The 25,700-nt window shown below is 40.1% G+C and overlaps 1 protein-coding gene across 3 annotated transcripts in view; it reads right to left on the reverse strand.

The window, feature by feature from the left end:
• SNAP25 (synaptosome associated protein 25) overlaps positions 1 to 25,700 on the reverse strand; it is a 73,509-nt gene that overhangs the window by 17,277 nt on the left and 30,532 nt on the right. For all 3 annotated transcript variants that reach the window (XM_084775249.1, XM_084775251.1, XM_084775250.1), the window contains exons 2-4: positions 10,086 to 10,221; positions 8,055 to 8,096; positions 2,058 to 2,106 (exon numbers count right to left, since the gene is read on the reverse strand). In XM_084775249.1, the coding sequence (XP_084631375.1) occupies positions 2,058 to 2,106; positions 8,055 to 8,096; positions 10,086 to 10,157 (163 nt within the window). In that variant the 5' untranslated portion in view covers positions 10,158 to 10,221. The remainder of the gene's footprint in view (positions 1 to 2,057; positions 2,107 to 8,054; positions 8,097 to 10,085; positions 10,222 to 25,700) is intronic.

Consider the following 25,700-nt stretch of genomic DNA (forward strand, 5'->3'; position numbering starts at 1 on the left):
TTTTACAACTATTTGGTGTATACCTCGAAAATAGTTTATCCCAAATAAATACTATAGAAACAAATGTCTCTTTATGATAGCATTGAGAAGGGCCCGCCAGAGAAGTGGATTGAGTTGCATGACATTTACACTGAGGCCGTGCTTTCTTCTGTAGGTAGTTTATTGTATATATGTGTAATAATATAAATGTATATGTAAAAATATTTAATAAAAATTAAAAAAAAAGATTCTGTGAGTCAAAAGATGCTGGGCATAGTGGGGTTGCCAGGCCAGTGGCATTTCTGCCCAACACGAGCTTCTCTTCTCTTCCTGGGTTGATAGTCTTAGCTCCTGGGTTCTCCTCCATTAACCTAGCTGAGACCTTCTCAGAACAGTTCTGAAGTCTGGGCTCCTCACAGTCTATGTTCCTTTCCTTTCCAGCTCCTTTTCCAGGCATTAAACCCATATCCCAGTCTGAAGGCTCTTCCTCTCAAACCCTGCAATCACAGGCTTTTACTGTTACATAAATGCAACACAGGCATTTCCTAATAAATCTCTAATGCTCTAATTGCTTCTCAGGACTCCTCAAATGCTATGGCTTTCTCTCTTCTCTCCTTATTCCGACCCTAACTCACCAGAAGTCATTAAACAGTTAGCTTAGGCACTGTGTTGATGGCAGAACATCTCTTTATGGCTATTTCATAGCTGACTTGGTTGATCTCTCCACTAACAAATATTTAGCCCATTATTACTCTTATACAGCTACACATAAGGCATATTCATTTTTTTCACATAATTGTAAATGCTCAACTGCAATACAAAATTCTAGGAATTGATTTTTTTGCATAAAGATGGGAACACTTCAAAATTGGAAATATTTATCAAATTGTTCCTTATAACCTCTCTGTGGAGCCCACAGCACACATGTGAAAATTAAGAGTTTCTCTTTTCTCAATACACTAAAGCATTGATTTTTATCAATTTAAAATTTTTGTATTAACTTGTTTAAAACTGGCATGCCATTATAACTGATGGTTAAGACAATATTTTACATGTCTGCGTGCAAGCTGAAGCTTTATATCTTATGCTCATTTTTCTCTTAGTTGTTTCCCTTTGATAATATGCACAGGCTCTCTATATTTAGCAACAGTGTTTTATACCAGGTTATCAGCATGGCAATATTTTCCTCTCAGTTTGAAATTTGTGCTTGGAGTTTATCATGTCCTTACTGGAATGAGTTTTATACTTATATTTGCTACTGGAGAAAAAAAATCACAATCCTATTTTTTCTAATGTTCTTATACAGTATGAAAATGTTCAAGTATCTACTTATTATAAAAATTCAAAGTAAAAATAGGTAAAGATTTTTTGGCTAGAATTATGCACATTATCACTATATTGTTAGATATTTTGTGTCAAAGAAAAATATGAGGTTGCCCTTATAGCTTCCACCTGAGTGTGTAGAGATGATATATTAATATTATGACTATCTGAGTGTTTTTGTTCCTAGTCCTTCAGAAAACGCTTTTAAAATAATGCAAATACTACGATTGATTAAAATGTCTACCTTCCATACATCCCATGAAAAAACAACGGTTTAGTTGTTTGGGGATTCTTTGTGGTGATTTAAAAACCAAAACTTCCAGATGCTAAATCTGGACGGTGAGGTGAAATGCATAACTTCATTCACTATATCCTATAACCTCAATATTATTGGAAGGAAGCCAAACTTAGTGGGAAACTTAGGTGGTGAGAAGAATAGAAAAATTATCAATATTGTCTAAAATGTTGCCTTCTAAAGGAATACACCAAGAGTTTTCTTTTTAAAACTCTTGTTATCTCAGTGTACATCGCAGAGACAGCAGTATCATTAATTCATTCATGAAGCAGGCCTTTGCATTTCCACATTCAATATTTTCAACAGAGAGAGAAAATTAGCAAGATGAGCTTTCTAGAACTCTTACACTTACATACACATGTAACACATGCACAGTGGCCACCTGAGGGTGCCCAAGAAATTAAAAACCACAACTTTATTCAGATGAAGAATTGTTCTTATTGAAGAAATCTGAACTTACCTCCTTGTTCATCCAACATAACCAAAGTCCTGATACCAGCATCTTTACTCTACATCCCAATAATGGTAGCAAAGGTGAAAAGGAGTTAGAGAGAGAAAAGAGAAAGAGAAATCAGTAAGTAGACAATTATCCCTATAAATGAAGAATGAAGATGGGCCAAAGGGAAGACACGTGACAAGAGCATTAAGGGACTGGGTAGAGACCAGGAGGAGAAGTGAGTAAAGATGACTTTATCAGTGACTCTCAGGGCCATGTGGAGACATGAAGCACACAATTCCATAGGGTGAGCCTGGGTCCCTCAATACCGTGAGTGTGCATTAAGATGCATGCACTTAATACCATACAATCATTTTATGGAGATGGAAAAATTCCTATAGTTTCTTCTTGGTAAGGGATGGGATAACAATTGAGATGTAATGTGAATAAATAAATTAATAAAATATATTTTTAAAATTCCTATAGTTTTCACAACACAGAGAGCAACATTTTCACATTCTTCTAGATTGAGGTTTTGTTTGTTTGTTTTGTTTTGTTTTGTTTTGTTTTTTTTACCTGCTAAGTTCAACAACAACAACAACAAAAAGTTCCAATTAATGGCCAGGGGAAGGATGCCTCACAGGAGATACATAAGTATGATAGAGACCTGATTCTTAGGGTAATCACAAAAGAGTAGATTCTGAGAAGTACAGCTCAAAAGGAAACTGATTTTCTGATTTTTTTTCCTCTGTGGAGAGAAGCTCTCCAAGATTTGGAGGACAGAGTGAGATCAGAAAATATTTGTCTCTGAGCTACACATTTATGTACAATGGTTCACGGTGAGGACACCACTCCTCTACTGGGTCACTGTAGAGCTTTTGTACAGCAAGCTTTAGACATGCTCTTCATCGCACTGCATTTTATTCACATAATCCAAGGCAGCCTGGGCTATTAGGAGGAGGGGAATGAGAGAGATTGGCGGGAGAGGAAGTGAAGACACTATCCAGTTTGGTTTGAAAACCTTCCATGTCTAAGAATCTAACCTGCTCTTTTGCATGCCACCGAGGGACACACACTGACCAGGCCAGAGAGATTTATAGACCCCAAAAGGCATCGTGAAGTCTCTCTGTAAGTGTATTATGAGTGGACTTCCATCTATCCTAGTGTGCATTTTAATGACTCCTTTGCCCTTTTCTGCACTTGCTAGCCATTGATTAAGAGATAGTATAAAGAAAGGCAGGTGGTTCATTCAGGTACATGGATGTGACAGTGCATAAACTTGTTAGAGAACATTTTCTCCTCAAAATCCTGTACAGTTCTGCTGGGGACAGAAGATGGAGAAAAGCTGGTGGCTTTTGTCAGCCCAGTTCTCACTTCTTTATACATCGTGGCAGTCTATGATGTATAATGTGTATCCCTTATTTGTATGATGTCCTTCGAGTATAATTTTACATTTTCCCCCAATAAGGTGCTGCATGCTTTAACACGAGAATGCCTCACTGAACTACCTGGAAGGAGCAGGTGTGTTTGACCCTGTCCCAGTTGGGAGAACATAAGCAGAGAGTGTTGGCCTAGGCATCAGAAAGGTTGAGTTGGCCTGGAAGGTCAGGAGACTATTCCATAGGCTCACCATTTCCCATAGTGAAGGTAGAGACAGGAAGTAAGGGTGTTGGCAGATTCTGTTTATTATTGTTTCATTTATGTGGTTTTTCTTTTTTTTTTATTTTTATGTGGTTTTTCATTCACTTATTCAATAAATGTGTACTGGATATCTATTCTGTCCCTGACCTTAAGAGTTAGTGACAGATACATGGATGGGATGTCTCTCAGTGGTAATTTTCGATGTGAGAAAGAACTTGGTCAGCAGGTGGAAATAAGATGTTGGATTCAGTGAATGACTCTAAATTCTAGATCTCTCTTTGAAGCCTTACTGCTCTAATCTCAGTTGTTCTGTGTCTCAGCTTACCCTGTGGTCAGATGACGGCAGTAAGAGCTCTCTCACTTCCCACTGTCATAATAATGACGACAGTACAGCCATCGCAAAGTTCAACTCATGGGTGGCTGTGTGGGGTACAAGAACGAATTGTTGGATTTGACAACACATTCAGATGCTGGATTTGATTTGAAGGGAATCTCAGCCGGTTTAGAATGAGCTACTCTGCTCCCTCAGATAATTTTGCTTGACATGGAACTCTCAAAGGAAAATACAATTATACAATTATGCCAGAATGAAATCAAAGGGCCATATGTGGGACCTCCAGCCCATGTAATAGCATTTCGTGTTCATGAGTGCCATGTCTACCATCTGCTGCTATGTGTCTGAAGAGACAGCTGGTCCCAAAGTCACCTGGATTAAAGGAGGGACTCAAAGCACCAGTAAAATGTGGCTCTAGGTCTTAAATAAGCTAACATATATTTGGTTATGATGGTGATAACGATGGCTCTAAGTTCAATAGCTGGCACGTAGTTGGTTCTCAATAAAAAATATTGAACTTAAATTTGGTTCCTTATTTTGCTGATGTCTTCTTCATCAAAATAACTGGGTTCTTATGAGATCTAGAAGATAGATGGACAGGGATGAGAAAAATACTGCAGAGAGAGCAGACTATGACTCTCTCTAGTTCCTCCAAGAGCTGTGTGCTTTCATAACTAGAGTGACCGTGAGAGGAAGCAGCTTTAGCTTTACCTGAGCTCAATTCTTCCTTTGTGTTTGAGCTTGCTGGGAAAGGTGTTGGAAATGTTTTTTCTTTCTTTTTTAAAATTTATTTTTCTATTATTATTTTTAAGATGTATTGATGAATTTATTTATGTTTTACCAACAAACCAAGCCAGTGTTTGTATTGTATCTTATTGCTGTCTTTTTGGGCTGCTTTCCCCAAAAAGTCTTGCCTAAAGCCTGGACACTCCCGCACTCTCTTGAACTCTGAAGGACCTCACATTTGTTTAAATAAAAAGAACTATTAACTTGATTTTTTTTTAAAAAAAATTTGAGCTGAAAATTTCACTTTCTACAATTGTAGATTGTTTTCTTTTTATTGCCAAAACGTTTTGAAGCATGAGCTGGCACTGAGAAAGAAATGATGCTAAGATGCTCATGAAATATAAGTGTTTCAGTAACTACTTCAGGAAGGCTGTGCAGTGTTTTCAAATCTGCCTGCCTAAAGCAGCATGGCCTTTTCTGGCTTAAGCTTTCACAGGCCAAGGCATTGATATGCAGACTTCATTTCTGCATTTGGCATCAGCAGAATTAGCCTTTCTGTTCTCAAATATTTCCTCCTAGAGGACACCTTAATGATTCGCCTTCTAGATTTAAGTCTTCTCATTTTTATGCTCCCAAGGTAGCTGTGACCTTGAATTTGAACACCTATTCACATGTTTTACTGGTAATAAATCAATTTGTATCTTATCTCCTGTCTTCAGCATTTGGTATTGTTCAGATATTTGTTGAACTATATCCCAACTCTAAGCTGTAAACCAAAAACCACCAAGTCTCTAACCTTTATACACATCCATGGCATTCAGCTTCTCTGAAACTTCTCCACTGACCTCTGAGTAACTTTAGATTGTCCTTGAAATGCTGATGGTGACTTCTATTAAAACGCAGGGTCCCAGCCTTCCCTGCTCTTACACTCTAGAGTTTATTAGGGATAGCAAAGCTGTACTTCCAGGAAAAGTGGACGATATGCCTTAGGGAGACTTCCCAATTCCAGTAACCTTTCCTGTCTTTGAAACTGAATTCAATAAAAATTCAGTCCAATTCAAATTATGTAGCACCAATGGATTTTGGGGTTGTGAATAAGATCCTGGCATTTCAAAGCTCATATTTGCCAAATGATTTCTTCCCTTGATGAATATTTAATACTGATTCTCTTTAAAGAGAATTTCCTTTTTGATTGAAAATCAGAACATCATCTGAGTAGCCAATGCCCTAGACATGAGAAATATTTCACTATAAATATACAATGACCCAGGAGGAAGAAAGAACAAACCAGTTTGCTCTAATAATGCTGTGCTCACAATTTCCTAAGGATAAAATATCTACAGGCCTTCTCTTATTTATTAGATGTGAGAGATTGAACCTATCTCTTTCATTCCTTGCTCTGAGATGCAGCTTCATGCTTGATCGAGAAACAATTTAGAAGAAACAAAAACATATAATTTGAGAATACTACTTCAATCAATGGAGCTTTTATTCTTAGAATAAATTAGAGTAGACGGATTTTTCTGCAAGACAGGCTGACATGACTTTCATTTTGAGAAGACATACAAGGTTAATTTTCCCAAGATTCTGAAGGACAAAGGGCCAGTTTAACGGTGTGCATTCCGATGCATGTATTCACTACTTTCCACAGTCTGGGCAATGTTTCAACATTGCACAGCTGAGCAAAGTGGAGGCAGCATGAGAAATGCCCTTCATACATGCATGCATGTACACAAACAAGTGAAAAGTGTGTGTGGATACTGCTTGTAGCTCATGAAGTATACTATGATAATACTACTGTAGCATACAATAAAATATTTATAGCAGTTAAATAATGAGCTGCCTTAAGGTTAATCTCAGAGCCCTTGGAAGAATTTTCCAAGCTTTTTTCCCTCTTGTTGTTTTCTTGGCAACAAATCAGGAAATGGCACATTAACGCCAAATGGCTAACACTCCTGGATTGAGGCTATTTCTCTCTTTCTTGGCATTTGGGCATTTCTGCATGAGCAATGTTCCTCAACCACAGCAAAAGAGTTGTTTCTCTTCATTTAGACTAGAAGGCTGTTCTTCTATGCTGCTGAGGCCCTGTAGAGGCGCCTCGCTGTGGGGGCCAACTTGTGCTGCATTGCAAGGCCAGTTTGCCATCGTTTGAGATAAGACTCTCCACCCCCCATGCCCCCCACCCACGAGAACACACCATTACTTCTCTCCAGTCTCTCTGTAACATCCTTCACCCTTAGGTGAGGAGCTGCAGCTTCAGAGAGAAAGGAAGACAATATTTGCTCTCGTGGTGTAAGAGGCAGCTGCCTTTCTTCTAAGCCTTTGTAAAATTTGTCTTTTTTCCCCCTCCCCTTTCATGTCATTGCATAAGCAATTTACAGGAGCACCGGGTGGGTGAGTGGGCTCATTTAATCATTCTGCCAGAGAAAGCCCAAGATCTCGAGAAAAGATAATCACACATGAATTTATACATTGATAAGCAGTCACATTCAAACCGTGGCTAAAGCAGCATCTTGCTGAATAAAAACCATTAGGCTTGTTTTATTAGGTTAAGATAAATATAGTCCAACCCGTTCTTTTTCCACTCCATCTCTCCCAATGGGCAAGTTCAATTAATCCATTTATTCTTCCTGGTTGACTGCTGTTCTATCAAACTGGAATGAGTAGGTTTTATTTCAAATGCTCTTTTGATTCCATTATTGCTATCTGCTCTATTTTACCCATTTAAAAATAGTTTGAGATTCATTAAACCATGAATTACAAATGCTTTGCAAATGGATGTATAATCCAGAGTCAGTAATATAAAAGAGCTTTTATATGTACTTAATTGGACTTGATTTTTCTCTTTGTTAAAGATTTTTTGCTTTTTTTCATAAATTTTAGTGTCTGACATTAAATACAATTCAAAAGATGATACATATTTTTTTAAAGTTATAAATGTGGTTGGAGTCAGAACAGAATTTCCATTAGCTGTTGCAAGGAAGTCATTACAAATGAAGATTTTATGTAGGCAATTCCTTCCCAGGTTAAGCACAGTTCTGTCTGCTTTCTGGGATCCCCTTGTGTGACTATTGGGAACAGCAGCTTGGAAATGGTAGGTTCTTCTACACTCCAGATCTTAGAGGTAGCCTGGGATGGAGAGCAGCAAATTCACCTTGATAACTTACTGGCAATTTATGACACTGCTTCCAGTATTTTCTGGCTTTCTGATAGGCTAGGTTGGCATTGGGAGCACTAGGCGCATCGCTTCGGCAATAGGAACTAGGAATGAACATGTCAACATAGGGAACTAGTTTATGTTCATAGAAACCACATCTTACCTCTTCAACCAGCTGCAGCATGCGGCGGGTGCTTTCCAGGGACTAAGACGGAAAAACACAAACACTGATAAGGGCAGGAATAGAATGCTAGGAAACATCAGAAATACTTTCTTCACGTGAGAAATGCAAAGGTCCCTATCACATATGACTTCAGCCTTGCAACTGAAACACAAAATGTCTTTCCAGTTTCAATCTCTTTCTTCTCAGGCTTTCTACGTGATCAGATTTCCCAAAGCAATCACGTACAAGCTTATTGTCATAAAACCAGACTCATATGAGGCTTATCCTGATATCAAAGACAAAGTCATCTGTAAAAATCATTTTGGATGCTCTAGACGCATAGAAAACTATCTCATATACTCTGAGGACCACATTGCCTGCCACCCCACCCCACCAGACTAGAGATACTGAATTTTAAACACAAACATTTTTCCTGAGATTGTAACAAGTTTCCTTTAAAGCTTCTAGAAATACAACTGGAAGTTGTTATCGATACAAGTTAGCCTGTTACCTCAGGGTGAAAAAAAAAAAATCAAGAACGTTTGATATAACTAGCTATAATTATCTCCATTCTTAGATAAGAAAACGCGTGAAGAAAATTCCAAGCTTGGCAACTGGTCCCTCAGGCGCAGTATCACTACTTTGTTCTCAGTTCCTTTAACGTAGCTACGATCCGACAGGCAGTGTGGTTTCCCAAAACCATGCTTTTATGTAGTAAACTTATGTCGGACATGACCCTGAAGGAACTGGAAGGATGCGATTTTTGCTTACGTGGTCTCTTTTGGGGGTGGGTGGGAATGAAATGGCTCTTAGCAGTGATATACTGGCATGTTTCCCAGCTGACTCTCTGGGTAAAAATAGAAAGAGCTTAGCTATGGGTCCTGTGTAGTAGGTCGATTCTCACAGATTCTCAGAGGTGTAGCTTTTTGGTGTCATCTGCCTGTGGCTCATCATATGATGAAGTAGTGCGATGTCGACATGGTCACTGGAACTGGATAACTTCACTCATGTTCATAAATAAGAAGAAAATGAAGCAGTGAAGACTTAAACTTGGGATTGGACTCATTAGTAAAGAAGGAGATGTTTTTGTTGAGAGAAAAAAAACCTCACCAATTTCCAAATAATGGAGGACTTCCTCAAATTTTTTATACCTAAAAAAAGTACTTTTATGATTTAAGAGTTTCATAAAATGCATTTTGATTATATGTACCTACTCCACTCTTCCCCCTAACTCCTCTGAGAGCCAACCCCACCTCCTAACCCCAACTTTGTGTATTACTTCTTGATATAATAGCTACAGACATGCATACTTTGAATGTCTTATCTAGATTATTAATATTTTCCCTTTTGTGTTAACTCTAGGTAATTAACAAAACAATAAAGCAAGCGATGACTGGGAGCATTTGCCAATTCTGGGTTCTAAATAATTCTGGATTAAAATAATTGCTTTCTATTTTATTTGCCTTCTGAGTGCAGTGCAGTGACTCTTCGTTTTGGACCTGCAGCAACACTGCTCTCTGGGGTTTTCATTCCATACATGCAGTGAGTGTGAATGACTCAAGGGCACAGATAGCAGAAAAAAATATGCCAAGCTAACATGGAGGCAATGACTTTCAGCACATAGTACCATCGCTTTAAATATATATTTTTTCTATCAAATTTTCAGATTATATACTTCAATTATGTACTTCAATAATAGCCACACTTAGCAACCAACTGGGAATGCTCCTGAAAGTGTTAACCTTAAGACTTGAGTTAACTACAGCACACTGCAAGACACACAAAGATAAAGCTTTTCCTAAAGGACCCTGCAGTCTTAAATGTCTAGGAGTCAAGTGTCAGGACCAAGACATTATTTTATAGCCGTGTTTGATAATTAACCCTTTCTAGTCTGTAAACACCCTAGACAGAGGAATAGTAAAATTTTTTCACTTTTTTTTTTTTGAGACATTAGAAGTCTTTTTTCGGAATCTGAATTCAAACCACCAACCTTGCAGTTTTTGGCTCACCTCCTGGGTCTCTATCCCTTACCTCATCAGCCAGCTGGTCAGCCCTCCTCTGCATCTCCTCCAGCTCATTGCGCATATCTGTGTCTTCGGCCATCGTAGCGGTTGGAGGTTGCTGGGCACCTGGGCCAGCAAGTCAGTGATGGGTTTGGCTAAGAAACCTGGAAGGAGCAGATTGGAAAATATAAGAGCTTACGTGAGTGTGTGCTGGAAGGTATAAATGCTACACTTGTCCCCATTGTTAGCAATCGCGCACCTCTATAACCTGCCACAGGGGATTTGAGGACAGAGATTCTCATAGCCAGCCGCAGATTTCTGCGGCACGTCATCACCAGCCTCCAAGATGAGACACTGTCCCTGTAAACCACATGTGCTCACCCTGCACATGTGCTGGGTCATCTTCTAAGAGAACGTGTCCATCCCTTCTCCCCCTGCTCTCTCTCTCTCTGCTTACTTCACCCAGAGCCAGTCTCTGTAATCACCCTTAATAAAATCTTCTCATGTGACCTGCTGCAAAGCGAGACTTTCTGGATCCTTTGCATCCCAGCACCGATGGTTCAGCTAACTTTTACACTGGAAGCCAAATTCAGACAAGAATCAACAGAATCGTGTCATTTGTCTAAAAAGTTCAGGGAATGGATATTTTTCAACCCCATCATTGAAACAGACCCATACTTATGTATGTTTTTTTCTGATAGTCTTGCATTGTAATCCAGGTTAGTCTTGGTCTCATCATCTTTCTGTTCCAGCCTCCTAAGTGTTCCGGGATTACAGGCTTACAAGAAAGCCAGATCTGTCTGAAGTATTTTTAAAGACACAAGGCACTCATGGTTTGGAAATGGTGAGGTGGAGGATACAGGCCATTGCTGGCATATTTTTTAATGCCATATTTATTTATTTATTTATTTGAATTTTAACAGTGGTTTTATTGAGATATGGTTGATATACTATCAACTCCACATGTTTAAATTGTGTAGTTTGAGAAATTTGGGCACACATAATATACTCAGGAACCCACTACTCTGCGAAAGAAAAAGAACTAGTCCACTGATGCCCCAACTTTCTGTATGCCCTTTCTTATTCTACTTGGTATTCTCCATACCTTCCCATGTCTGGGAAACTGTTGATAACCTTTTTGTCAACATAGTTGGCATTTATTAGGATTATGAATAAATGAAATGATTTAGCATGCACTTTGGTTTGCCTGGCTTTTCCACTTGGTAAAATTGTCTCGAGACTCACTCACATGGTAGCTTTATTTCATGAAGATCATTTCAGAGATTTTGTGTCTCAGGCGTGTTAAGTATAGAAAATTCCAACCAGCTTTGTTTGCTAAGGATGCTGAGTCTTTTCAGACAGCCAACAGTTATGTTGAACATCCTTATGCCCTTTGTTAAGAGTAGGACAATGGTAGCACACTTGCTGGTTCATTATTTGTTTGTGCTCAGCAGCACATTGTCTTTAGAAGCATCTAGAATTGTTACTAGAGGTTGTCAAGATTGGGTACAGCTAAACAACTCTTATTCCAAAGAGGAATGAATGGGTCCAAGGCCTTGAAATGTGATCAGCCTACTTTATGGCTACTCTTGAAATTTCACATGTAACAAATACTGGTAAGAGGAACCTGATTCTTCCAGAACATCCTTCTTTCCGTCTTCCCATCCTTCACCATCCTCAAATACTTAGAATTCATGCCAGGGCTACAGTGATGAATGAGAAAGGTGAACTAACTACCTCCATAGAAATACAGTCTAATTGGGAAGAAGATAGAATAGGAATTCTGAACACTAGGAGTCAGGCAGAATGCCTGCAGAGACAATGTCAGCCTCTCTAAGGGAGTCATGTCCCCTGAAGGGACCCGAAGAAGAGCCTGGTATAAGTATTTGATGTTCCAGCAACATCTTTGGGCAGTACACCCAATGAAGGCTCAAGCTGTGTCCCATGCTTGAGACAGTCAAATATACAGTGAATTTGTTTAATCTCTTGCAGATTAGGACCTAGACTTTGGAGAATGGGTTCTTATCTAGGAATTGCATTTCTAGTCTTTGCATGGCATGGCTGTGTGGCTAGAGACGGTCTTTAAATGGACACAATGTATGTCGCTATCAGACCAAGGGCACTCAGAAGCTGATAGTAACTCCCATCTTTCTCCTGGCAACAAAAGCTGGACAGTGGAAGATGGCTGAGCCACAGGATAACAGTAACTTGGGTCCTCTGAATCCTCAAAGAGAGGAAAGCTGGCTGCTGACTAGACACACCCACGATTCCACAGTTAAGTAAGATCTGACTTTCACACGAACTCTGGTGCCCCATTTCTGACCACGTCCCCTGGATAGGGAGGCCTGGTGGCACTCAGAGGAAGGATAGCGGGCTACCAAGAAGAGACTCGATACCCTAAGAGCATATATAGGGGGAGGAGGTCCCCCTCAGTCACAGACATAGGGGAGAGGAATAGGGGGGAAGCGGGAGGGAGGGAGGAAAGGGAAGATACAAGGGATGGGCTAACAGTTGAAATGTAATATGAATAAATTAATAAAATAAAATAAAATAAAAAGAATTTACTGACACTTAAAAAAAAAAACACACACACACACACACACACCTCATGAGCTACGTGAGTGGATGTATATGACACTGTCATACCATTTCCTCGGCTGCTAAAATGGAGGTCTTCTGGGGTGTGGAAGTGGCACATATTATTAACTTCATGCATTGATGAGCCCTGTGAAGAAAGTCTTCTAATTGAGGGACCTTAAGCAGTAAGAGTATTAACTGGAACTGGAGCCTGGGTGCCTGTGGACAAGATCATCACCCTCCCTGTCAAGTACAGAAAATTCCAGTCAGCTTTGTTTGCAAAGGGGGCTGGGCCTTAATATTTCAGGGAGCCTGCTTCTGTAAAACATCCTCATTCATGCCCTTTGTTATGAGTGGAACAAATCTAGGCTCTGTTACCCGTTCTTCCTTTAGTAATGGCTGACATCAGGCATGCTGCTGGGGAGCTGAGTACCGATTGGAGGCAGAAACCAAGGAAACCAGCTTGCTAGTCTCCAAGCAGCAACTCTCTCAGGAGGATTGCCACTAGGGAACAATTAAGGGTGTGCCCGACCGCGGCATGTCTTTGTGAAGTGCTGCTTGTGTTTTCTTGGGTCATCTCCTCCTTTGGCCAGCTACTGGTCTTTGCTTTTAGAGGGCAGTTTATTAGAAAGCAAGGTCTATGTCCTTTCATACCTATAGTGAACTGCCATTTTCCACTCTCTGGGCTTACTAGTAGATGAGTTCGCTCCCCACCTTCTCTCTCTCCCTCCCCCCCTCTATCTCTCTCTCTCTCCTGTCTACAGTGTTTCCTTGGTGATCTCTCAAAGTTGCTATTCTTGGCAGGAGAAGAACAGCTGTATGCTCCTGGCTCCAGGCTGCCAGCAACCTGCCAGGGGCTGCTTGATGGGCAGGTGGCAGGCTGGCAGGGAAGCCATGTGGTAGATGCTCTTGTATTCCTGATTTCCATGCTCCCCCACCCTACCCCACCCTAGGAGTTCCCATACCTTTGTCTCACTCTCAAACATATAGTTATCTTTGTCTTGGATGGATGGATGGTGAGTGACAGATCTCACACACACAGCAATTCAAAGCATAGAGAGCAATGACAGCCCTCCTGATGAGAACCATGAGAACAGCCAGACAGCAGCCCCTTGCTGGGATGTTTGCTGCTACTATTTGATAAATTGCCCCTAAAAGCCCCAAACCTATGAATGATTGCATCCTAGGAGACAGGCAAAATGGTAATGAGCAGTCATTTCAATAGCTGAGAAGATGTTAATAATGAACTCAGGTGACATGGAACAAGTGTTACTCCTAAACTTCCATTGCCTCAGCAGGTGGTTTGCCCCAGAGGAGCAAAGCTCACATAGTCAGGGAGGATACAAGGAAACATCCTCTCAAAAAGAGATTCCCCGGGGCTCTGATAGAAGAGGCTCTCTTAGTAGTTAAAGACCTTTGCTTAGCATCTCATATCACTAAGGCAGGATCTGGACCTTACTAGGTGTTTACTTCCTGTTAATTGATGAACTTTGGGATGAATGAATGTGTTCTTCTGGTCGCCCCTTTAATGTGCCCAAATCAGAACTTTTCAGCTTAAAGTTTAAGACAATGATTCTGCAACTCCTGCATCACCAGAAAGCTTTTCATTGATAGTTGAGTCATTACAACTGTAGAGATTCCTACTTGCTGGGTTTGAGACCCTGTCCCAGACAATATGTCTCTATATACACCCAGGAGGTGTGGACACTGTTGCTCTGCAGACCACATTTGGCCTACTTATGGCTAGAGTGTCAGTAAGTGTCACTAGGTCGGGTCAAGAAATGGCTTTGTAGTTACACAAATGGGACAAATGAGTCAAATGAATCTGAATAAGCCAACCAAGGGTTCTGCAGTAGCACAGCTCTCACCTCAAAGAGAATAAGAGACTATGGCCTGGAAACATGGGCGTAAGTTACTGCAAGATCCATAGTTCCAATGTGGAGGTAGTTTCATGAAGATTTTCATGGTAATGGAACACAGAACATTATAAATCAAGGCATTTCTAAGATCCACTGAAGGAAACATCAGAGATAACTTTGCTGGAGGTTACATTCAGTTGGGGAAATCTCAACCAAAGGCCTTAGATGTCATCTGATAATATCCTTAACTCTGATTGGTAGTGAATAGGGTTTCCTGAAGTTAGTATATCCTGAAGGTTTTATCTACTTAGGTCTAAAGGAGAGGTGAACAAGAAACGGCTCTAGAGAGGGATAAAGATAGCTGAGAGCAATTTCATTAGGCCCTGGACCTGGAACATTCTAACCTCTTCATAGTCCTTGAAGTTTAATCAGTTTCTCAGGCTGTGTAGATAGCTTCCTTTCAAGAATTCTCATTCTTTCACTGCCCTATGGACCAAACCCTGCTTACTGTTTGGGTTTTTTTGGGTTTTTTTTTGTTTGTTTTTTTTTTTTTTTGCATGGAATTTAGGCTAAGCTCCTCTTTAAATGCCTGAAATGTTTTGAGTTGAAGAGACTGTGAAATGAAAATCATAATACTCAAACTCTAGGGTCTATAATAAACTTTTATTTGAGCATACACTTCTCTATTCATGATTCCATGGCCAGTGGCTTCTTCCATGCCATAAGGAACCACAAAGCCAAATATTTGCTAGCTGGCTCTTCAAGAAATAAATCTATGGGTACAAACAAACAAACAAACAAGCAAACAAATATTTACAATTCATTATTGGCCTCTAACATCTCCAGAGCATTGCATGTTTACTGCAGATGAATACTGCGTAGGGTACTTTTTTTTCTGCAAAATCCATTCTGTGGAGCTTCCCTTTGTGTTTCTTGGAACATACTCTAAAACAAGAAACTACAAAATATGAGAGTGAATTTGCCTCTGATTGGCTATGCCCTCAGAGCTTTAGGATTGCAAATCAGATTTAAGCATTGCAATTAATTGTGAGGCAACATAGTCTCAGAAAGATTTTAATTTCCACAGTCAGTTGCAGAAGAAGGCCCCTCAGATCTTTCTATCAGTAACAGATACCTGAGGGCCTACTACTATTTTGGTACATGGAGCAAAGAGTAAGCTGCTGTAGTTATTCTTGGCAAATGTTCTACTTGCTACCATACACAAGCATATCTAGAACACATTAGAAAGTGGTAGAGTGCTACAGTTTGCATCTGGAATGACCCTCAAGGGCCTGTGTGTAAGAGCTTTGGCCTTCAGCTTGGCATAATTGTAAATGTGGTGGGACTTTTAATAGGTAGGGCCAAAAGGAAGGAAATTAAGTCACTGGGATTGTGCACCTGAACCAAATACTGATTGGTTCGTTGATCTCGACCTCATCCCCACCCTGACCCTCAACCTCGCTCTAGACCTTTCTCTCTCTCTCTCTCTCTCTCTCTCTCTCTCTCTCTCTCTCTCTCTCTCTCTCTCTCTCTCTCATATTTTCCTCCTCTTGATTCCTAGCTCCCATGAGGTAAGCAGCTTCCTCTGCTGCACGCTTTCACTGTAAGGTGTTGCTTCACCATTTCCCCAAACAATGGGGCCAATCAACTGTGGGCTGAAATCTACAAAACTGAAGACCAAAGTAAATCTTTCTTTTCTCTAAGCTGATTGCTTCAGGAATTTTATCATAGTGGTAGTACCCTAACACAAGAGGTGAACGAACCGTGGTGGAGAGATTTCTCATCTGTCAAAGGACTTATTTAAGTGTGGGAGCACAAAATTGCTTTTCACTTCTGAGTCTATTCTCAGAGACCCTGGGCTGGGGAGGAAGAAAATGAGTGTGGATGCCGGAGCCTGTGCCTTCATTTGCACGGTCACACTATGAGCATCATGCCATGGGGCAAGAGCATCGTGCAGATGGAGTAAGGAGCTAACAATTGGTTTCGTTCTATGTTTCTTCTTTTAAGTTAAGACAAAACAACAGATTTATATCAATCAATGCTTACTATCTGAATCGAGAAGAAAGCTAAAGCATACATTTGATGTCTCCGTTGCTAGCCATTTGAAAGAAGCATCTTTTGTTTTTCAGGAAAGTATGTTTATAAAAATCAGTAAATTATGGATAGAAGGCAGAAGAAAGAATAGGAGCTTTAATTAAGCCATGTTGACTAACACTCATAGAGGCTTACGCTTTCACTTATGCTCTATTTAAATACCACCCAAGCGTTATGATGATGCATGTATGACCAGTACACTGTGGCTTAGAGGGAAAGACTGTTCCTCAGCTGAGATGTAGGTCAAAAGTATGGGTCATTTTCAATAAGAATACCTTAAAAGCATGTTTAATCTCAGAGAAAGTTGTATAGATGTTTTCCTTTTAATTAAAACCCACAACATATTTTGCTTTTAGTTTTACTGACATATTGGGGAATGAGTAATGACTCAACCAGGTCATCTTTCTTTTGTGCTGCCCCATTTTCACAGCCTCCAGCCTTTCAGCACCATTTGATTCAAGTGGACTGAAAAGTCTGTGTGAAAGGATTCCTAGTGTCCCCATTGTGTCCTACTCTCTCAGAGAGGAAAACTACCTAATTTTAATAAGAAAAATGTTATTTCAGAAAGCTAAAGCAAGATGGTTATTAGAAACACACCTAGTATTGTCCATCTCCCCAAACAGCATCCTATGCCAGCACAGATCTATTGTCAAAGATAGAAGACAGACGCACTGTGGGTTCTAATGTTGAAGACTACAGTGGCCTGATGACTGTCTTTTTGTTCATATGAAGATGGTTAAATAATATTTATGCTTTAATTCAAAGCAAAAATTAGAGAAAAGGGTACTTTTGACAAATAGCATATGGTAAGTCTGTTTACATGTCAGTGTGGGTGACATTTAAGTATAAGGTCACCTTTACCCAGCACCCTTTCAGAAAAAGTCAAGACAATTGAATGTTTAATGTCCATTTTGGTTGGGTATAAGTGGTGCATATCTTTAACCTCAAAACTCAGGAGGCAAAGGCAGTTGGATCTTCATGAGTTCCAGGCCAGCTTGGTCTACATAGTGAGTTACAAGCCATTTAAGAACATGTAGTGAGATCTTGTCTCATAAATAAGTAAATGTAAAATAAAATGGATATTTCTTAAATCTGTTGCACCCAAGATTGTAATTTTTAGTGTGTGGTTTGATTTGTGTCTCTTGAATAGATTTTGGACATTCTTGTGGATGAAATTCAACTTTCTTTTTCCTGGTGGGTCCTGCTGGTGTCAATCCATTTCTTAGTTTAAATCAAAAGACTGTGTTTTAGACATGATGAACACATGGCTCACTAGTGAATTATTAACCACTGTGCATCATTTCATGTGAATAATCTTGTTAATGGATAGGTCACAACTGCTCACGACAGGACATTTAGTAGCATGGTCTGAGGGTGCCTGACCTCGAAACCTTTTCTGTAGCCTGTTAATTGCAAACATCGATGTATACCAATTAGGGAAAGAGATCTGTGGAGGTGGGGCTAGAATCTTCATTTTCAGAAGCAATAGTAATATGTTCTTTTTATCCCGCCTCCCGCCCCACACCTGCCAATGTCAGCATCTGTGTGTAGCTGAGCATCATTTCAGTCATCCACGGAGACACTCTGGTAGCAATGAGATAAAATTATCTAGGAAGTATATAGTAAAGAAGCACCCAGCCTCCATCTTAGGCTTAAAAGCCATCTTATAGCAAAGACAAACTAGGTTTATTTCTGTTTATGGTTAAACCTTTGTTTCTCAAGGATTGGGCTATGCCCCACCTGCAACCTTAACTACAAGTGATTCTGTACTGCCAGTTCCAGAAATGGTAATCATGTATTTGCTTCAAAAATGTACTAAGCAAATCTTGCAACCCTACCTTTGTTTCAAAAGAGTTGTTATTGAAACCATGTTATGATTATCAGTTGTTATGACCACCTTTCAATCATGTCTGTTTCAAGAGGTTGTTATGACTAACATGTTATACTTATGTGCTGCTCCTGTAAATACCCCCCACCCCATTTCTTGCTAAATTACTCATTGGACAGCCCTTACTCCTGATCTATAAAAATCTTGTCTTCCTCATGTCCAAGGTTGACCTCTCAAATCCTACCTTAGGGGAGACATAGCATGTACAATTTTTTTTAAAGCTTGCTTTAATTGATTGCTTGTTTTAACTAATTTGGCCATGATGATTTGTATTGGTGGTCTTTCTCCTCTTGTATTTTAGATTAACAGCATTTCTCCAGGATGTTGCTACACAGTGATTTGAGGTGGTGGAATTCTTATTTTTCAACAGTTTTTTCAATATGATGCTGGGTGTTCACACAGCAGTATCATGAGCAGTCAAGTACAGAAAAACCTGGCTGGAGAACCATTTCATTTAACAAATACTTCAACCCACTCACAAAATGTTCTCCCTCTCTCAGAATCTCTTAGGCACTGGGTATCTTCAGAAACCTACTTTCTTTTCAAGGCTGGCTCATTTATTTCCCAGACCATCCTACCACACACCATTTCTGGTTGAATTCTCCCTGTACACCTGATCTAAACACAGTGGTGATCTCCTTAGTTCTAAGAAGGGAAGTCTGCCTTTCTCATGAGCTCTCTCTTGGGCGTAAGTGATGGGTAGATTGGGCTTGGGTATATTCTGTAAGGGTGTTGGGATGGGTGGCCTTGCATCTAAATAGAACCAGCATTGGCAGTCCTTAATTGCAATGGGGCATTCAGCCACAACTGGTTCTGATTATGACTAAATGTCTCCTATTCAAAAGTGCCAATGTTTCTTTTGTCTATTTTGCAAATGTTGCTAAGTGAGCATTTAGTGCTATAGTTTGTATTCTGCAATGACTCCTGGTTGTTTACTTGGGAGTCAAAGCATGGCAGACTAATTGACTAAGAGAGTGCAGCAGACAGAATTGAACCCTGTCTCATTTATCCTGTGCATAGTTTAAGCAAGGCTCAGTTCATTCTCTGAGCCACTATTTGCTCACTGAGCATTACATGAGTGCAGTCACATACAGCATGCAGCTAGCTATAGGCAAATCACTGCCTCTTAGGGATGGCTCTGAAGGCTGTAGCAAGAAGCATTTTTGTTCAGGTCTCTGTCTACCACCTTGCCTGTAAAGGCCCAGTGAAAATGCTCCTTTTTAAAATATTAGGTGGGTTCTTGGGATAAGGGCTAGAGCATTGCTACAAAAAAATAACTAAAAACCCTAGCATGCCTTTAATCTCAGCACTCGGGAGGCAGAGGCAGGGGATTCATTGTGAGTTCAAGGCCAGCCTGGTCTACAAAAGCAAGTCCAGGACAGCCAAGGCTAACACAGAGAAACCCTGTCTCAAAAAACAAAAACAAACAAATAAACAAAAATTAAAAATAAAAAATAGAAGTCTTGCTACATGTTAAAGAAATTGATTCCATTCAAGAGTCATAAACTGTATCCAAGGCTGAACAGAAAAAAGAACCCCTTTGTCTTTCAAACAAAATCATTTCTGATGTCATATGACAGAGTCAACAGTTAGCAAGAAACTCTGTGTTTTCAGGTTCACTGACAGCTTTTGACTTCAGCTATGGAAGTTGCTGGTGCAGTGTTCAGCTCCCCTACTGGGTTTTGTGGCTGCTGACCCTGTTAGCACCCCCACCTTGTGACCCCTCACCCCCCTTTAAAAAAATAAAACCTACCCAGGGCTGGTTGTTTCATTTCATCCACTAAAGCCTACAAGTCAATCTTTCAGGACAGGCTTCCAACTGTGGAAGCATATACAACACAAAAGGCCAGCTCTAAACCTGCAAGGTGCACCATGCATTTCAAAGATTCCGAGCACTGCACCAAGACTGGAACTCCCAGCTGGAACAATCACCCCTTTGCTTAGCTGCTGTCCATCACCTGTGTCTTTCTCCAATTATATTCCCAGAACACGTCCTTAATATATAATATGCACATTAATCTTTGTCTAGGAGAGCACTTTTGTTGAGCCCAATCTAGGACAACTTCCATTTATTTATGAGCTGTATTTCACATATTCCAGGCATGTAAAGATATCAATAAATCATTGCATCAGGAAAAATATGAAAGAAAAAATTTTACTCTAGCTATGGCAAGAATTGTGGTAAATCTGGGCTGGGTTACTTCTTTGGATTGAAGATTCCATGTCCAGACTATCACAGAATGGCCAGCACATGATGGTTAGAGGCCGGTCATTCTCCATAGGAAGTAAGGAAGCTCAGAAGGGTAAAATAATTTGGTGGAAGTTACAGGGCCAGCCAGAGCATGAATCTTTCAATGCTCAGTATAGGTCCCAACGTCACGGCATGGTTGACAGAAATGCAAGGAAACTCATAAAGAACGGACCTGTCTGCGTTCACTGATGATATCTTCAGAATGTGACAGAAAAGTATCACTGAAGCTATTATGCTCAGAGCCTTCCCTGCTGCTACACTGATTTTGCCATGATGTGCTGTCTGCTACTGGCCCAGAAGTGATGGGGCTGAGACATCATGGAACAGAACTCTTAAAACCATAGGCCAAAGTAAACCTTCTCTTTTTGTAAGTTGGTTGTCACTAGTGTTATAGTAACAGAAATCTAACTAATGTGGTAGAATTTTATTGAGTGTTATACTAGGATTGTATCTGCTATCTAATAAATATTTGAATAAAAAGGAGAGTCCCTGCAGAGATTTCTTGTCTTTATACAATCATATGTAATTTCAAAGTCATGAAAGAGAAGACCATAAACTTTGCCTACTTTATCTATGTCTACTAGAATAATTGCAGAATATAGAGTACAAGAAGAAAAATGGCCAGTACTAGGAAGAGGGGATGGAGTTTGGCCAGATGAAGAACTTCCTAAGAGACATGTCTGAACTGTGGGTTGGAGAATTTGAAAGAAGTCTCTTATTCCTGAGAGTATTCAAGAAAAGACTGACCAATTTCAGTGGACATGATTTGATTATGGCCTGGGATAAGATGCTGTAGCTGCATCCCCCTCTAACCTGGGAATTTCCATTTCACTGGAAAGTTATTGACTCTGGAAGAGAATTTACCACAGAGCTGCTTTAAAAAAGCAACATGCCTCGCTTACATTCTAGCATTTTTCAGACCATTAAGCATTTGACACAAAGACTGGGAACATAAAAGGAGTCCCAGCCAAAGAGTCTGGAGTCTCTGCTAATGGCAGAAGGGCTCCAAATGATGATAAAGTGCCCCTGAAGTGATTGTGTGAGTCAACGGGGGTCAGAAGACCAATTTATCAAATTAGATTTACCCCAATCTCCATTCACTTAAGATAAGCCACTGGTGTGATTGCAGCTGCTTCAGTGTGCAAATTTGGCTTCTCCGGCTATGCAGTTTGTCGCTTGCCGTCCTTAACATGGAGAGGGTTTAAAAGGCACTTTAGATTAGACCTTGTGGGCAAAAGCTGGAGGGTTTCTGTAAGTCATACAGAGAGTATGTCCTTTAAAGACAGGAAGCTTTCTGTGTGATATGATTTTGATGGACTCTCCAGTCAAGAAGAGCTGTTTATCTTCTATCTCCAAATCCACGGTTGACCTTGGGTAGTTTTAAAGGTATTATGTTCAGAAGTTTAACACGTAACTCTCAAAAGCATATAGAATGCTCGTGTCAAAGATTAATGTAACTCTCTAGTGAGGAAAACCAACAAGATGGCAAAGCTGGTTTAAAGATGACCTGTATATAATTCTGGGATAAGATTCCTAACCTAGATAGAGACTTGGCCAATATCTTGTAGAGCAGTGAGTATACAGCTCTGTATTTCTTTGGTTTGCTAGACAAAACCCACAAACACTTTCATCGCACACGAATTCCACATTAACAAACATGAATTTCATAGTATAGAAATGATTGAAATTTATTCTTTAACTTTACAGTAAGTTAAAGAAGGGGAACAAGGTAATCAGTAAGTGAGCCCATTTGATGGTACACCAGTATGACACGTGGACAGACATGCGTCCATGCTTCCTTTGCTTGGTTTTAGTTCTGAGGTTGTACATATTCTTTCTTAAAGATACAAGGAAGCCAGGCTCACCTTGAGCACTATGTAGTTGAACCTGACACTGGCTACCAAGTAACTTATTTGTCTTGAAAAACCTAATGGTTACTCATGGTGTCTCAGAATGTACTAAGTGAGGCGAGGTTTTATTTATTTGTTTGTTTTTTATTTCATACTATACCTATGGAAGATAAATGAAAATCTCCTGAGGCGCTTTAATGAACAACCACTGTTAGGTCACACTCCAGGCTAATTTAATAAGACCTTCTGAGTGAGAATGGATCCCAGCAAGCAGCTTATTTGAAATTTCACCAGGAAGCTTCAACATGCAGTGCTCTCTCTCTCTCTCTCTCTCTCTCTCTCTCTCTCTCTCTCTGTGTGTGTGTGTGTGTGTGTAGGGGAGGGACATAAGCTTATTTTATTTAGTATTACACAGTTTTCCTTTACTTATCAATCTTATTAAGAAATTTTTCATTAAACATTGATCAAATGTCACTTTAAAGACTGAACTCTGTCCCATCATAAAAATTTTCTATTTATTTAGTTTATCTTTTATTATTGGGTTTTGGTGTTTTGTCCACCTGTCCGTCCGTCTCCTTTCCCCATTTTCTTTCATGTTGTAATGATAAACTAGACTGCCACAAGAATATTTACACAGAAACTGCAGCACATGGTGTGCTCTCCATTTATCCATGAGGGTAGACTCCCAGGCTAAGGAAAACAAGTGATTAAAAACATCCAAAACTATTGCCAACATCACTCTTTCTATGGAGCCTTGTCAACTCACCCTTTTAAACTTTTGACTTTAAACATTTTATTTTTAAAATATTTCATATCACAAGAATAATTAAAAACCTATTTTTCTGTTATTCCCCCACCCCAGTGGTACTATTTAGCCCAACTTTTCTAATCCTGGTAAATGTATCTTTTGTATAAATGGAAAAAGGCCAAAGTTTGACTTGCTATTTTTCTCAACAGCTCCTTGTCAATAAGACTTTTTCTTTTCAAGAGTGCCTGGAGCTCCAGGTTTAAAATAGAGCACATTAGTTTAAAATCTGGACTTCCGTGCTTTGAATAGACTGAGATTTGCACAGCAAAGCTTTAACAAAAACTATCAAGATATATTCTTATCTAGATGTTAATGACTATTGTTTCTTAGAAACACCTTCTTCTAGTCCTAACTCAGACTCATTTATAGAGCGCTTGTGTGTTGAAAAACAACCCAGACTTCATCCTCCCTGAGATGCCTTTAATCTGCCCACAAGCAGCTTGCGGCTTTGTCCATAACAGCCTGCCTCAATCCATTTGCTCCACTTTAAGTATTGCCTCCACAGCATTGTTTACATCTCAGCATTCACTATGTAGAAAGGAAACCCCAAAGCAATTATTACTAGCTCTGGGTTTGGTTGGGGCTATTTTTTATATATTGTGGTCACATAGCTATTTAAATTTTCTAAAATTAAAAAAAAATTCATTATACTGTGATTGAAAACATTTATTTGGTGTGTCTGCATCTGTGTGAGAGAGCATGTGTGTCAAAGGATAACGTGCAGGAGTCAGTTCACTTCTTTTACTATGTGCATTCCAGAGCCAAACTCAGGTCAACCTTTACTCATAAGAATAAATGAGAAACTTTTTTTCCTCTCACCCATCCTATTGTGAGGTTCTCTCTCTCTCTCTCTCTCTCTCTCTCTCTCTCTCTCTCTCTCTCTCTCTCTCTCACACACACACACACACACACACACACACACACACAAGAACAGAAAAAAAATTGAATGAGTGCAGAACTGAAGCGTCCCCTTCTATAGGACTCCTGTGTTACAGTCCAAAAAAAGTAGATTCACTACATCAGTGTTTAAAATAAGGTGAGCCGGGTGTGGTGGCACATGCCTTAAATTCTACGACTCAGGAGGCAGAAATAGACAGGTCCCTGAGCTCAAAGCCAGCCTGGTCTACAGAGTAAGTTCCAGGACAGCCAGGGCTACATAGAGAAGCCCTGTCTTAAGTAACAACAACAACAACAACAACAACAACAACAACAACAACAACAACAACAGTTCTACTTCTATAGCATTATCACTCTTAGTTTTGATTTCTTGAGTCTGAGACCCCTTTACTGTGCTTTTCCTATGGCCAGGCACCAGAAAACAAGCCTTAGAAATGGTTGGCTTCAGGGAAGTCCCACCCCACAGCTCTGTTCTTTTGAAGGACTTAGGCACAATGAAGAATGAAGGAGTTGAGAGTGTGGCCAAACAAGCAGCACTTGCTGGGCCTTTGGGCACTCTAACTTTAATCTGCTTTCTTCTTCCTGTGTTGGGGAAACCAACTAGGTTTTTGGAAACCATACTCATTTGTAGGTTGTCATCATTAACTCACCAAGGGCCCCCTTGGCCTTATGATTTAGTGAATACCAACAGGCAATCTTTTAGGTAGCCCCATTTCCCTAAAGCTAATCTCTGAGCTGCCTTGGTACCTTCAGGAGGGATCTCTCTATGTTTCTAGGGCACTGAGTAGCAGATGCTTATGTTTAGCAGTCCATTAAGTCTGATTGGTCCTTATACTTCAAATAAAGGAGCTATCCAAAGCTGTAAGCCTCTTGTGCTGGCTGAGCTACAGATGGAAGCTAGTAAGCTTCTTCTGTGGTCTCTGATGCACAGACAATGCTGCCCCCATGTTGAAGAAGTTTCTGAAGCTATGGCAGTTCCCAGGGCATTAAAAAGCTACCTTGAGACCTGGGGAGACAGGTCTGGCTCTCTAGCCTTTTGCCTTGGGGTAGCGGATATTTTCGTGGGAGAATTCCAGATAATTACCTTTTTAATGTACTCCATGCCCCAAAGCTGTTTGACCTCTTAGTTCCCAAAGTTTTCATGAACAAACGCCTCACTATGGGATGGGTAAACTGGTTAAGCCAAGGTCCTGTCTGGAACATAAAATTGTGATCCTCTCCTCAGGACTTAGCAAGCTCTTTGCAGAGAGGCACTTCTTTTCTGGGAGTTCAAGAGAGAGATGGTAAGCCTCTCCCAGAAACCAGCCTTGAGCTAAGAATCTGTGTACAAACAAGTTTGAAGGTGTTCTCCTGGGGCAGACCAAGAAAGCAAGTGAAGAAATAAGTTAAGAGAAAGGAAGAGGTCAAGCAAGGTAATTA

Source organism: Acomys minous, assembly GCF_964271855.1.
Source record: "Acomys minous genome assembly, chromosome: 3".
NCBI classification, from domain to species: Eukaryota; Metazoa; Chordata; class Mammalia; order Rodentia; family Muridae; genus Acomys; species Acomys minous.